Below are 15,878 nucleotides of genomic sequence, written 5' to 3'. Positions count from 1 at the left end.
CCTAAACCTGGTCTATGCCGGGCCTAAACCTGGTCTATGCCGGGCCTAAACCTGGTCTATGCCGGGCCTAAACCTGGTCTATGCCGGGCCTAAACCTGGTCTATGCCGGGCCTAAACCTGGTCTATGCCGGGCCTAAACCTGGTCTATGCCGGGCCTAAACCTGGTCTATGCCGGATCTAAACCTGGTCTATGCCGGATCTAAACCGGGTCTGAATCGGGAATAAACCAGGGCTAAACCAGACTTACAGAGATGAATCTTTCAGGCTTTTCTTTCTTACTTCCTGGACATGTGTACTTGCAGTACAGTTACTTCAACACAACAGGAAGTGTCTGATTCAACTTTACAAACTGCTGAATCATTGCGTTAGCTTAGCATTTTAGCATCTACTTCCTCAAACAAACGTCCCATGATTCTGGCTCCTCCCAAACGTCTGCCGGCTCCTCCCATACGTCTGCCGGCTCCTCCCAAACGTCTGCCGGCTCCTCCCAAACGTCTGCCGGCTCCTCCCAAACGTCTGCCGGCTCCTCCCAAACGTCTGCCGGCTCCTCCCAAACGTCTGCCGGCTCCTCCCATACGTCTGCCGGCTCCTCCCATACGTCTGCCGGCTCCTCCCATACGTCTGCCGGCTCCTCCCATACAGCCTCCCATACGTCTGCCGGCTCCTCCCATACGTCTGCCGGCTCCTCCCATACAGCCTCCCATACGTCTGCCGGCTCCTCCCATACGTCTGCCGGCTCCTCCCATACGTCTGCCGGCCTCTCGCGCTGCGCCGCTCGCCACAGCCGGCTAAAAGAGCGTGTTTATAACTCACCTAAATCATTTATACTCGTTATATCGTAGTCCTGATGACAATATTTGGATGTGCATTAAGTCTTAGTGGTGCCGTGTGTCTGTGTCGAGCTGAAACCACGTGTCGCCGCGCCGACGTGGTGGCGGCTCATTATATTTTTGGAATAACGTGAGCGGAGTGGTTAAGTGTAAGAGAACGTGGCTTCAGGACCAAATGCAGCAGCACTGACACGAAGGGCCTCAACATCTGTACAAACATATCATGGGCTCATTTCTGTTCTGCAAAAGAAGTATATTAAAACAAACTGAAAACCATCCGTGTCCGAGTCTTTTTATGTTTCAAGTGAATCGCGATGAAAGGGTTTATACTGACGCACAATGACTCACAATGACCCCATAACGCGCACGACCCCATAACGCGCACGACCCCATAACGCGCACGACCCCATAACGCGCACGACCCCATAACGCGCACGACCCCATAACGCGCACGACCCCATAACGCGCACGACCCCATAACGCGCACGACCCCATAACGCGCACGACCCCATAACGCGCACGACCCCATAACGCGCACGACCCCATAACGCGCACGACCCCATAACGCGCACGACCCCATAACGCGCACGACCCCATAACGCGCACGACCCCATAACGCGCACGACCCCATAACGCGCACGACCCCATAACGCGCACGACCCCTGAGCTCACATTTCCCGTACGGAAGTCCACCTCTGCCCGTAAATACAAAATAAAAGCCCCACAGGAAGTCACACTATTGAGTTCAAACGTCACAATGTTGTTCTGTAGACAAACTTGGAGATGTAAGACTAATGTCCCAGGGTCCTGTGTCCTTAAACTAATGTCCCAGGGTCCTGTGTCCTTAGACTAATGTCCCAGCGTCCCCCGTCCTGTCCCCTGAAAACCTACCAACCGTCTTTGGGAGAAAGTAAACACCTGGAGGAGTTCCAGAGGGAAGGAGAGATCTTCTGTCGCTGGAGAAACTAAACACTCGTTTCTCAGTTTTCAGATCCTTAAACCGGATCAAATCTCTCGTTTGTGTTTTTAAATCAAACACTGGCGGTAAAGCCGAGTCTTAACACGCGCTGCTCCTTAATAACTTAAAACTCAAACTTCTGACTTTTGAACTTCTGGCAGGAATTGTCTTCCGTACAATTTGCATTAAACGCACCAATAATTACCTAATTTATTGTTTCTCTGATGACTGTGGTCTGTTTCGTTGTAAACGTGCTTTTGGACGGCGCGTGACTTTCTCGTGAACTACAACTCCCACAATGCACCGCTCTGTTTACGTCCCGTCACTGAGGACCCGTGATCCTTTGCGTCTGCGCTTTAGCCTCGTGTCACGTTCCGCTCGGCTTGTTTGTCATGGAACTCACCGCGGCCCGAAGATCTTTTCTGTGCGACATCGGTGAGTCCTGATCTCTGACCCCTGCTCCCTGACCCCTGACCTCTGCTGTGAACCCGGACTGTCCGCAGTTTATTCAGATTTACGCCCAGTGTTGGGAAGTAACGGACACTTAAACACGTGTATTACGTCACAGAAAACGCCGTATTTGATCGTGACTTTTACGATTCAAACTAAGAAAAAGAGGAAACTGTTATAAATGTTCTTTTGACGAGACAAAAAGCTGTTTTAATCCTGAATGTCATGTTTTTCGCGCTGTAATATAATGACGTGACAGTTGTTCTGCTTGGTTGCCATAGTGACCGAAGACGTTATTAAATACATTTTCAAAGTTTTTTTCCCCCAACACGAGTGAAGAAGTATAAATGCCGTATTACAGGTCATTCTGATTCTGACTTTATTTGTTGCATTTATACCTGTCGTACAAATGAATGTTAGTTCAACACTACACCGCTCGAGCAGGAATGTGTGGAGAAAATAGACAGGAAGTGACATCACACCAGGGACACTCATACAGGAAGTGACATCACACCAAGGACACTCATACAGGAAGTGACGTCACAACAGGGACACTCAAAGGAAGTGACGTCACAACAGGGACACTCATAAAGGAAGTGACGTCACAACAGGGACGCTCATACAGGAAGTGACGTCACACCAGGGACACTCATACAGGAAGTGACGTCACACCAGGGAAAGCATACAGGGAGTGACGTCACACCAGGGACACTCATATACAGGAAGTGACGTCACACCAGGGACACTCATATACAGGAAGTGACGTCACGTCAGGGACACTCATACAGGAAGTGACTTTACACCAGGGACACTCATACAGGAAGTGACATCACATCAGGGACACTCATACAGGAAGTGACATCACATCAGGGACACTCATACAGGAAGTGACATCACACCAGGGACACTCAAACAGGAAGTGACATCACACCAGGGACACTCATACAGGAAGTGACGTCACATCAGGGAAATCATACAGGAAGTGACGTCACACCAGGGAAATCATACAGGAAGTGACGTCACAACAGCGGCACTCATACAGGAAGTGACGTCACACCAGGGACACTCATACAGGAAGTGACGTCACACCAGGGAAATCATACAGGAAGTGACGTCACACCAGGGACACTCATACAGGAAGTGACATCACACCAAGGACACTCATACAGGAAGTGACGTCACAACAGGGACACTCATAAAGGAAGTGACGTCACAACAGGGACACTCATAAAGGAAGTGACGTCACAACAGGGACGCTCATACAGGAAGTGACGTCACACCAGGGACACTCATACAGGAAGTGACGTCACACCAGGGAAAGCATACAGGGAGTGACGTCACACCAGGGACACTCATATACAGGAAGTGACGTCACACCAGGGACACTCATATACAGGAAGTGACGTCACGTCAGGGACACTCATACAGGAAGTGACTTTACACCAGGGACACTCATACAGGAAGTGACATCACATCAGGGACACTCATACAGGAAGTGACATCACATCAGGGACACTCATACAGGAAGTGACATCACACCAGGGACACTCAAACAGGAAGTGACATCACACCAGGGACACTCATACAGGAAGTGACGTCACATCAGGGAAATCATACAGGAAGTGACGTCACACCAGGGACACTCATACAGGAAGTGACATCACACCAGGGGACGCTCATACAGGAAGTGACGTCACACCAGGGAAATCATACAGGAAGTGACGTCACAACAGCGGCACTCATACAGGAAGTGACGTCACACCAGGGACACTCATACAGGAAGTGACGTCACACCAGGGAAATCATACAGGAAGTGACGTCACACCAGGGACACTCATACAGGAAGTGACGTCACGTCAGGGACACTCATACAGGAAGTGACATCACACCAGGGACACTCATACAGGAAGTGACATCACACCAGGGACACTCATACAGGAAGTGACATCACACCAGGGATACTCATACAGGAAGTGACATCACATCAGGGACACTCATACAGGAAGTGACATCACATCAGGGACACTCATACAGGAAGTGACATCACACCAGGGACACTCATACAGGAAGTGACATCACACCAGGGACACTCATACAGGAAGTGACGTCACACCAGGGAAATCATACAGGAAGTGACGTCACACCAGGGACACTCATACAGGAAGTGACATCACACCAGGGGACGCTCATACAGGAAGTGACGTCACACCAGGGAAATCATACACGAAGTGACGTCACAACAGCGGCACTCATACAGGAAGTGACTTCACACTAGGGACACTCATACAGGAAGTGACGTCACTTCAGGGACACTCATACAATAAGTGACATCACACCAGGGACACTCATACAGGAAGTGACATCACACCAGGGACACTCATACAGGAAGTGACATCACACCAGGGAAATCATACAGGAAGTGACATCACATCAGGGACACTCATACAGGAAGTGACATCACATCAGGGACGCTCATACAGGAAGTGACATCACATCAGGGACACTCATACAGGAAGTGACGTCACACCAGGGACACTCATACAGGAAGTGACGTCACACCAGGGACACTCATACAGGAAGTGACATCACACCAGGGACACTAATACAGGAAGTGACATCACACCAGGGACACTCATACAGGAAGTGACGTCACGTCAGGGACACTCATACAGGAAGTGACATCACACCAGGGACACTCATACAGGAAGTGACATCACACCAGGGACACTCATACAGGAAGAGACATCACACCAGGGACACTCATACAGGAAGTGACATCACATCAGGCACACTCATACAGGAAGTGACATCACATCAGGGACACTCATACAGGAAGTGACGTCACACCAGGGACACTCATACAGGAAGTGACATCACACCAGGGACACTAATACAGGAAGTGACATCACACCAGGGACACTCATACAGGAAGTGACGTCACGTCAGGGACACTCATACAGGAAGTGACATCACACCAGGGACACTCATACAGGAAGTGACATCACACCAGGGACACTCATACAGGAAGAGACATCACACCAGGGACACTCATACAGGAAGTGACATCACATCAGGCACACTCATACAGGAAGTGACATCACATCAGGGACGCTCATACAGGAAGTTACATCACATCAGGGACACTCATACAGGAAGTGACATCACGCCAGGGACACTCATACAGGAAGTGACATCACACCAGGGACACTCATACAGGAAGTGACGTCACACCAGGGAAATCATACAGGAAGTGACGTCACACCAGGGACACTCATACAGGAAGTGACATCACACCAGGGGACGCTCATACAGGAAGTGACGTCACACCAGGGAAATCATACAGGAAGTGACGTCACACCAGGGACACTCATACAGGAAGTGACGTCACGTCAGGGACACTCATACAAGAAGTGACATCACACCAGGGACACTCATACAGGAAGTGACATCACACCAGGGACACTCATACATGAAGTGACATCACACCAGGGACACTCATACAGGAAGTGACATCACATCAGGGACACTCATACAGGAAGTGACATCACATCAGGGACGCTCATACAGGAAGTGACATCACATCAGGGATGCTCATACAGGAAGTGACATCACATCAGGGACACTCATACAGGAAGTGACATCACATCAGGGACGCTCATACAGGAAGTGACATCACATCAGGGACACTCATACAGGAAGTGACGTCACACCAGGGACACTCATACAGGAAGTGACGTCACACCAGGGAAATCATACAGGAAGTGACGTCACACCAGGGACACTCATACAGGAAGTGACGTCACACCAGGGAAATCATACAGGAAGTGACGTCACACCAGGGACACTCATTCCAGACAAAGTTTTAGCAGAAACAAAATAAACTACTTTTTTGACTCTCTAAACACTATTTCAACAAAATAAAGGACTTTATGTGACGTGTCCAGTGTTTAATCTGTTTTATCCAAGAACAATTACACAGGAAGTAAATGATGTTCAGACTCCATCTTATTTATCTGCAAACGAAAGGCACTCTTCCTCCTTATCTCCTCCCTCCTCTTCCTCCTCCTCTTCCCCTCCTCTTCCTCCTCCTTCTCTCCCTTTCTTTCTCCTCTTCCTCCTCTCTTCCTCCTCCTTCTCTCCTCCTCTTCCTCCTCTCTTCCTCCTCCTTCTCCCCTCCTCTTCTTCCTCCTCTTTCCCTCCTCTCTCCTCTTCCCCTCCTCCTTTTCTCCCTCCCGGTCAGGGATGTGGGCTGACCGCACTGCCCTCCACGAGGCTGCGTCTCAGGGTCGGGCTCTGCAGCTCTCTCGTCTCCTCGACTCTGGAGCCGGAGTCAACACTGTAACTGTGGACAACATGACAGCGCTGCACGAGGCCTGTATCCGCGGCAACGCCAACTGTGTGAGGCTGCTGCTGACGGCCGGAGCTCAGGTCAGGGACGGGAGGCGGGGACGGGAGGCGGGGACGAGGGACGGGAGGCGGGGATGAGGAATGGGAGGCAGGGACGGGGATAAGGGACGGCAGGCGGGAATGAGGGACGGGAGGCAGGGATGAGGGATGGGAGGCAGGGATGAGGGACGGGAGGCGGAGATGAGGGACAGGAGGCGGGGATGAGGGACGGGAGGCAGGGACGGGAGGTGGGAATGAGGGGCGGGGATGAGGGACGGGAGGCGGGGATGAGGGACGGGAGGCGGGGATGAGGGACGGGAAGTGGGAATGAGGGACGGGGGGCGGGGATGAGGGACGGGAGGCGGGGATGAGGGACGGGAGGCAGGGACGGGGATGAGGGACGGCAGGCGGGAATGAGGGACGGGAGGCGGGGATGAGGGACGGGAGGTGGGAATGAGGGACGGGAGGCGGGAATGAGGACGGGAGGCGGGGATGAAGGACGGGAGGCGGGGATGAGGGACGGGAGGCGGGGATGAGGGACGGGAGGCGGGGATGAGGGACGGGAGGCGGAGATGAAGGACGGGAGGCGGGGATGAGGGACGGGAGATGGGAATGAGGGACGGGAGGCGGGAATGAGAGACGGGAGGCGGGGATGAAGGACGGGAGGCGGGGATGAGGGACGGGAGGCAGGGACAGGGATGAGGGACGGCAGGCGGGAATGAGGGACGGGAGGTGGGGATGAGGGACGGGAGGCAGGGATGAGGAATGTGGGACGGGAGGTGGGGATGAGGGACGGGAGGTGTCGGTGAGTGTCCAGGGTCGTCTCCGGGCCTCGTAAGTGTCCAGCGTTGTGACGGTCAGTGTCTTCTCTCGCACGCGGGCGTTGGAGGTTCTCGTCTGTGTTCTCGTGTCCAGGTGGACGTGAGGACGGTTCACGGCAGCACACCGCTCTGTCACGCCTGTGCCTCCGGGAGTCTGGAGTGTGTTCGACTTTTACTGGAACACGGGGCAAACATGAACCCGTCTCTGACCGCTCTGACCGCGTCGCCGCTGCACGAGGCCTGCATCAACGGTGGGCAGAGCTCCACACTAGAGGGCGCTGTTTATGGGGGTGGGCTCAGGAGCAGCAGCGCCCACCACGAGTTTTAGTGAGACAGACGAACAATAACAACATAAAATATACACAAACAAGAGATGAAAAATAAATGAATAGTAATGATTTAAATATATATATAAATAAATAAAAATAAAATGAAGACTTTTTGACTTTCGGTGGTGAAAATAAATCCTTAAATAACGTATTAAAGTCCTAAACATGTGGATTGTGATACTTTGACGTTCCTTCACTTTGTGCATTTGAACCGTTCAACTTCCTGGTCTGCTGCAGGTCACGTGGACATCGTGGAGCTCCTGATCTCCAGAGGAGCCGAGTTGGAGGCGTTTGATGTTCACTTCGGGCCTCCTCTTCACATCGCTGCCGCCAAAGGGCACCGCCCCTGTGTGAGGGCGCTGCTGAGGGCCGGTCAGTCATTCAGGGAGAGCGCATGACCTCATTCTGTCCACTCGCTCGAGCACTTTGTTGACCACATGTTTGACCTTCTCCAGGAGCTTGCGTGAACTCGATGCGGTTCCACGAGACGGCGTTACACCTGGCGGCCTGCGGGGGCAGTGTGGAGCTGCTGGAGACTCTGATCACGTTCGGAGCCGACGTCTTCTACAGCGACAACTCTGGAAAAAGGCCCAGAGACTACGCCGAGCACGGCTCCGAGGGAAACCGCTGCCTCGCCTTCTACGAGAGTACGGCTCATTGTGATTAGACTTTAGAGATCAGTTCTGTTTAAGGCGTCATGAGGGCATAAAGGTGACGGAGAACGACTCGTGACCAAATAAATGATAAAACACAGAGGAAACATGAAATGGGTTGTGTAAATACTTGACGTTTCCTGTTCTTCTGATCGCAGCTTGCCCTTTGAGTCTGCAGCAGATGTGCAGGATCAGCCTCTGGTCTCTGCTCGGCCCCAGGGCCCTCTGGGTCCTCTCTGACCTCCAAACATCTCCACGCATCAAGAGCTTCCTCCTCTTCACGGACATCTGAGCTCAGGCCGACACAGATCCATGGACTCATTTATGAGGTGTTTGGTCAGAGCTGGGATTGAACCGCAGACCGCCTGGTGAAAAGACGTAAACGATGCCATTACTGGTCGCCATGGTGAGGCGTGAGGTGGCGGTGGTTTCACGGGGTGAAGGGGGTGAAGGTCGTGCTGAGGTCCAGAGCGTTGCATGGTCAGATCTGCTCAAACCTTACGCTCATCAGGCCCTTTGAAGACAGCTGCTTTAGAGACTGATTTGACTGTAGTTGTTGTTTGTGTGTTGCTCACTCTAAGTTTTGTGTTCCTACTATTTCATTCTGTGTTTCAACTGTTTTTATGGAGCACTTTGTGACTTCTGTCCATCAAATACAATGTAATAAACATACTTTCTAGCTGTGTGTTCAGCTGCAGTGTTTCACCTTAAAGTGCATCTAACAGTTGTAGTTTGACTTTTGAAATGGACTTTTACTTTTTCCATAACAACATGAACAATGTGACCAGTGTGGGAAGAGTTTACAGCAGAATCCACACCGGAGAGAACTGTGTGAATGTGACCAGTGTGGGAAGAGTTTACAGCAGAATCCACACCGGAGAGAACCTGTGTGAATGTGACCAGTGTGGGAAGAGTTTACAGCAGAATCCACACCGGAGAGAACCTGTGTGAATGTGACCAGTGTGGGAAGAGTTTACAGCAGAATCCACACTGGAGAGAACTGTGTGAATGTGACCAGTGTGGGAAGAGTTTACAGCAGAATCCACACTGGAAAGAACTTTGTGAATGTGACCAGTGTGGGAAGAGTTTACAGCAGAATCCACACTGGAGAGAACTGTGTGAATGTGACCAGTGTGGGAAGAGTTTACAGCAGAATCCACACTGGAGAGAACTGTGTGAATGTGACCAGTGTGGGAAGAGTTTACAGCAGAATCCACACTGGAAAGAACTTTGTGATTGTGACCAGTGTGGGAAGAGTTTACAGCAGAATCCACACTGGAGAGAACTGTGTGAATGTGACCAGTGTGGGAAGAGTTTACAGTAGAATCCACACCGGAGAGAACTGTGTGAATGTGATCAGTGTGGGAAGAGTTTACAGCAGAATCCACACCGGAGAGAACTGTGTGAATGTGACCAGTGTGGGAAGAGTTTACACTAGAATCCACACCGGAGAGAACTGTGTGAATGTGACCAGTGTGGGAAGAGTTTACAGCAGAATCCACACCGGAGAGAACTTTGTGAATGTGACCAGTGTAGGAAGAGTTTACAGCAGAATCCACACCGGAGAGAACTGTGTGAATGTGACCAGTGTAGGAAGAGTTTACAGCAGAATCCACACCGGAGAGAACTGTGTGAATGTGACCAGTGTGGGAAGAGTTTACAGTAGAATCCACACCGGAGAGAACTGTGTGAATGTGACCAGTGTAGGAAGAGTTTACAGCAGAATCCACACCGGAGAGAACTGTGTGAATGTGACCAGTGTGGGAAGAGTTTACAGTAGAATCCACACCGGAGAGAACTGTGTGAATGTGACCAGTGTGGAACGCTCTCTGCACCAGGTGCTATAGAATGTGAGACTCCACTGGGGTGACATGAGGAAAAGAATGTCTGTTGAAATAGTATTTTCTGTAAGTCTAGTAATTTTAGCTGCTTTTGACTTAGAGATGACCTTAGAGAATTATCCAGAGCAGGATCTAAACACACATTAACGTCATGAACAGTTCGTCATCATAAGTAGGCGCATATACATATAAAGATTACGTTATACATATTTAAAGATTCTACAATTTACCAAGACATGTATCGATTGCAATGTCAGTTCTGTTTCTCAGACTTTCAATTAAATCAAGATATTTCTCGTTCCTGGATGAAAACGAGATCCACCTTCAACTTTTTCAAGTACGACTTAACTCTTTTCCTTTTTAAATTCATTCATTGAGATTAAAACGAATACATTCTAAACTCTTAGAACATTACAGACTCCACTATATGAAAAAGAATATGCAGTAAAAAAGAGAAGCTTTCACACAAACAACAAAATAACAACAAAACAAAAACAAGGATGAGCACACAACCCTGCAGCTCTGACCTGCCGCCCATAGGGGGCGCTACATACGGGAACACACTTGATTAGGGATTTCACGGTATAAACAGTGAGATATTTCCTTCTCGCGTTCTGACGAGTTTGAAAGTGACTGAACAAAACTGAACTTTCTGAAAGACAAAATAAAGTTAAATGTGACAAAAACAGACAGATAAAGTTATTCACATTTAGATCTATTTTTTTGACGATAGATTGAATAAATACTTAATTTTGCTTCAAAATTGTCTGTGTTTTGGTTCTGGTTCTTTTGCTGCTCTTTGATTGGCTCACGTCCGGCCTGTGGGCCCTGAACGCCTAAATGTCCCGGGACAGCTGATGTTATTCCCACTCGGACCTTTATGTGTTCAGGGAGCGTCACCATACAAACATTTACACAATTACACATTAAGCAAACACAGGATGTACAGATAATACGCCAATAAAACGGTCAATACAATTTTAAATCATTCATAATTTATAAAAACACACAATATGGAATAAAATAATTGAAGACAAAGCTCTGAACTCATTCAAATATATCAAATCATTTCATTTAAAAAGAGTTTAAAGAGTTTCCTTCCATCGCTGTGTTGACTCTGTGAAACTCTAATATAAGATAAATCCCAGTGAGAGCTTTAGAAACAAACTGAAGTTAGAGCTGCTCTTCTCATCCGACTTTAGAGTCTGACAGTGAGTTCTGTGACCTTAGAGCTGAGCCTTAGAGCTGAGCCTTAGAGCTGGACCTTAGAGCTGAGCCTTAGAGCTGGACCTTAGAGCTGAGCCTTAGAGCTGGACCTTAGAGCTGGACCTTAGAGCTGGACCTTAGAGCTGAACCTTAGAGCTGAACCTTAGAGCTGAGCCTTAGAGCTGAACCTTAGAGCTGGACCTTAGAGCTGGACCTTAGAGCTGAACCTTAGAGCTGGACCTTAGAGCTGAGCCTTAGAGCTGAGCCTTAGAGCTGAACCTTAGAGCTGGACCTTAGAGCTGAGCCTTAGAGCTGGACCTTAGAGCCGATTTTTAGAGCTGAACCTTAGAGCTGAGCCTTAGAGCTGGACCTTAGAGCTGAGCCTTAGAGCTGAACCTTAGAGCTGGACCTTAGAGCTGGATCTTAGAGCTGAGCCTTAGAGCTGAGCCTTAGAGCTGAGCCTTAGAGCTGAACCTTAGAGCTGGACCTTAGAGCTGAACCTTAGAGCTGAGCCTTAGAGCTGAACCTTAGAGCTGAGCCTTAGAGAAGGACCTTAGAGCTGAGCCTTAGAGCTGAGCCTTAGAGCTGAGCCTTAGAGCTGAACCTTAGAGCTGGACCTTAGAGCTGGACCTTAGAGCTGAACCTTAGAGCTGAGCCTTAGAGCTGAGCCTTAGAGCTGAACCTTAGAGCTGAACCTTAGAGCTGGACCTTAGAGCTGAACCTTAGAGCTGAACCTTAGAGCTGAACCTTAGAGCTGGACCTTAGAGCTGAACCTTAGAGCTGAACCTTAGAGCTGGACCTTAGAGCTGAACCTTATAGCTGAACCTTAGAGCTGGACCTTAGAGCTGAGCCTTAGAGCTGGACCTTAGAGCTGAACCTTAGAGCTGGACCTTAGAGCTGAACCTTAGAGCTGGACCTTAGAGCTCAGCCTTAGAGCTGGACCTTAGAGCTGAACCTTAGAGCTGGACCTTAGAGCTGGACCTTAGAGCTGAACCTTAGAGCTGAACCTTAGAGCTGAACCTTAGAACTGGACCTCAGAGCTGGACCTCAGAGCTGAACCATAGAGCTGAACCTTAGAGCTGAACCTTAGAGCTGAACCTTAGAGCTGAACCTTAGAGCTGGGGCAAGTGTGTTCTGGATAAACTGTTTTCTAGACGTTAATGACGATCCAGATGCCCAGGTATTTGTAATAGAGTATTTGTAATAGAGTATTTGTAACAGAGTATTTGTTCAGTTACACATCGAGAGTAAGAATAGGTGTATTTAGAGAACAGAAAATTAACACATTTTGTGGAATAGAGTTCACATAAATATCATGTGTTTTAGATTATGACCCATTGAGTTTATGTAAATAATAAATAGTAGTGGTCCAAAGACGGAGCCTTGAGGAAAACCTTTGTTAAGATAAGAACATTCAGATCTACAGACTCTAAGGCCTTTGTCAGAGATCTACAGACTCTAAGGCCTTTTTTAGAGATCTACAGACTCTAAGGCCTTTGTCAGAGATCTACAGACTCTAAGGCCTTTGTCAGAGATCTACAGACTCTAAGGCCTTTGTCAGAGATCTACAGACTCTAAGGCCTTTGTCAGAGATCTACAGACTCTAAGGTCTTTGTCAGAGATCTACAGACTCTAAGGAGTCTGAGAAGGAGGGTCTAAGGACAGAAGGAGGATCTAAGGACAGAAGGAGGGTCTAAGGACAGAAGGAGGATCTAAGGACAGAAGGAGGATCTAAGGACAGAAGGAGGGTCTAAGGACAGAAGGAGGGTCTAAGGACAGAAGGAGGGTCTAAGGACAGAAGGAGGATCTAAGGACAGAAGGAGGATCTAAGGACAGAAGGAGGGTCTAAGGACAGAAGGAGGATCTAAGGACAGAAGGAGGATCTAAGGACAGAAGGAGGGTCTAAGGACAGAAGGAGGATCTAAGGACAGAAGGAGGATCTAAGGACAGAAGGAGGATCTAAGGACAGAAGGAGGATCTAAGGACAGAAGGAGGGTCTAAGGACAGAAGGAGGATCTAAGGACAGAAGGAGGATCTAAGGACAGAAGGAGGATCTAAGGACAGAAGGAGGATCTAAGGACAGAAGGAGGGTCTAAGGACAGAAGGAGGATCTAAGGACAGAAGGAGGGTCTAAGGACAGAAGGAGGATCTAAGGACAGAAGGAGGATCTAAGGACAGAAGGAGGATCTAAGGACAGAAGGAGGATCTAAGGACAGAAGGAGGGTCTAAGGACAGAAGGAGGATCTAAGGACAGAAGGAGGGTCTAAGGACAGACATTGTTTGATCTGTTTTTCACTGTCGCCCTCAGAGGAAACCGTTGTTATGATTTTGGGCGTTACAAAAATAAATTCAATTGACAAGACTTGAGCTGAAAGTCCCATCACTGTCTGTGTGAAACATGATCTCATGCTCTGGCTGAGGTCACTCTGAGGTCACTCTGAGGTCACTCTGAGGTCACTCTCCTGTCACTCTGAGGTCACTCTGATGTCACTCTGAGGTCACGCTCATGTCACTCTGAGGTCACTCTGAGGTCACTCTCCTGTCACTCTGAGGTCACTCTGATGTCACTCTGAGGTCACTCTCATGTCACTCTGAGGTCACTCTCATGTCACTCTGAGGTCACTCTGAGGTCACTCTCATGTCACTCTGAGGTCACTCTGAGGTCACTCTCCTGTCACTCTGAGGTCACTCTCCTGTCACTCTGAGGTCACTCTCATGTCACTCTGAGGTCACTCTCCTGTCACTCTGAGGTCACTCTGAGGTCACTCTCATGTCACTCTGAGGTCACTCTGATGTGACTCTGAGGTCACTCTGAGGTCACTCTGAGGTCACTCTCATGTCACTCTGAGGTCACTCTCATGTCACTCTGAGGTCACTCTGAGGTCACTCTGATGTCACTCTGAGGTCACTCTCATGTCACTCTGAGGTCACTCTGAGGTCACTCTCCTGTCACTCTGAGGTCACTCTCATGTCACTCTGAGGTCACTCTCATGTCACTCTGAGGTCACTCTGAGGTCACTCTCCTGTCACTCTGAGGTCACGCTCATGTCACTCTGAGGTCACTCTCATGTCACTCTGAGGTCACTCTGAGGTCACTCTCCTGTCACTCTGAGGTCACTCTCCTGTCACTCTGAGGTCACTCTCCTGTCACTCTGAGGTCACTCTGATGTGACTCTGAGGTCACTCTGAGGTCACTCTGAGGTCACTCTCCTGTCACTCTGAGGTCACTCTCATGTCACTCTGAGGTCACTCTGAGGTCACTCTGAGGTCACTCTCATGTCACTCTGAGGTCACTCTGAGGTCACTCTACTGTCACTCTGAGGTCACGCCCATGTCACTCTGAGGTCACTCTCATGTCACTCTGAGGTCACTCTCATGTCACTCTGAGGTCACTCTGAGGTCACTCTCATGTCACTCTGAGGTCACTCTGAGGTCACTCTCCTGTCACTCTGAGGTCACTCTCATGTCACTCTGAGGTCACTCTGAGGTCACTCTCCTGTCACTCTGAGGTCACTCTCATGTCACTCTGAGGTCACTCTCATGTCACTCTGAGGTCACTCTGAGGTCACTCTCATGTCACTCTGAGGTCACTCTGAGGTCACTCTCCTGTCACTCTGAGGTCACTCTCATGTCACTCTGAGGTCACTCTGAGGTCACTCTCCTGTCACTCTGAGGTCACTCTCATGTCACTCTGAGGTCACTCTGAGGTCACTCTCCTGTCACTCTGAGGTCACTCTCCTGTCACTCTGAGGTCACTCTCCTGTCACTCTGAGGTCACTCTCATGTCACTCTGAGGTCACTCTCATGTCACTCTGAGGTCACTCTGATGTGACTCTGAGGTCACTCTGAGGTCACTCTGAGGTCACTCTCCTGTCACTCTGAGGTCACTCTCATGTCACTCTGAGGTCACTCTGAGGTCACTCTGATGTGACTCTGAGGTCACTCTGAGGTCACTCTGAGGTCACTCTGAGGTCACTCTGATGTGACTCTGAGGTCACTCTGAGGTCACTCTGAGGTCACTCTGAGGACCAAACCTCATTAAGAATCTGATGTAAGAAAGGAGCGACAGCAGCTCAGATCTGAGCATAAACCACTCACACTGAGTCTGACTCGAGTCTTCTGAAGTGAGAGACGATTAAGACTTTAATAAGACCTGGACATCAAAGGTGCATTTAGCGCCACCTACTGGAGTTGTGCCTTCTTCAGTGTGTTATGGCTGATATACAAGTGTATATATGGTAATAAAAGGCCTCATCTGCTCCTTTCACATGTGTCATCTGGTTCCGGGAAACGCTGCTCTGACTCACGACACGTCCACGTCCACAGACACGTCCACGTCCACAGACACGTCCACGTCCACAGACACGTCCACGTCCACAGACATGTCCACAGACATGTCCACAG

General features: G+C 49.6%; 1 protein-coding gene across 2 annotated transcripts; it reads left to right on the top strand.

The window, feature by feature from the left end:
• The first annotated feature begins 2,145 nt into the window (after window positions 1-2,145).
• asb13a.1 (ankyrin repeat and SOCS box containing 13a, tandem duplicate 1) lies at window positions 2,146-9,110 on the top strand. 2 transcript variants are annotated; one of them, XM_072453298.1, is made up of 6 exons: window positions 2,146-2,223; window positions 6,479-6,666; window positions 7,540-7,696; window positions 8,012-8,146; window positions 8,230-8,421; window positions 8,586-9,110. In XM_072453298.1, the coding sequence occupies exons 1-6, from the start codon at window positions 2,181-2,183 to the stop codon at window positions 8,717-8,719; spliced, it is 849 nt and encodes a 282-aa protein (XP_072309399.1). In that variant the 5' UTR covers window positions 2,146-2,180; the 3' UTR covers window positions 8,720-9,110. The 2 variants fall into 2 exon arrangements, with proteins under 2 accessions (XP_072309399.1, XP_072309400.1); XM_072453299.1 differs by having other exon boundaries at window positions 8,230-8,485; window positions 8,586-8,675.
• The last annotated feature ends 6,768 nt before the right edge of the window (window positions 9,111-15,878 follow it).

This window comes from Eucyclogobius newberryi, unplaced genomic scaffold (genome assembly GCF_026437365.1).
Source record: "Eucyclogobius newberryi isolate DKJ021-1_F unplaced genomic scaffold, fEucNew1.0.hap1 SCAF_2, whole genome shotgun sequence".
NCBI lineage: Eukaryota > Metazoa > Chordata > Actinopteri > Gobiiformes > Gobiidae > Eucyclogobius > Eucyclogobius newberryi.
This window is presented reverse-complemented; position numbering and strand designations above follow the sequence as displayed.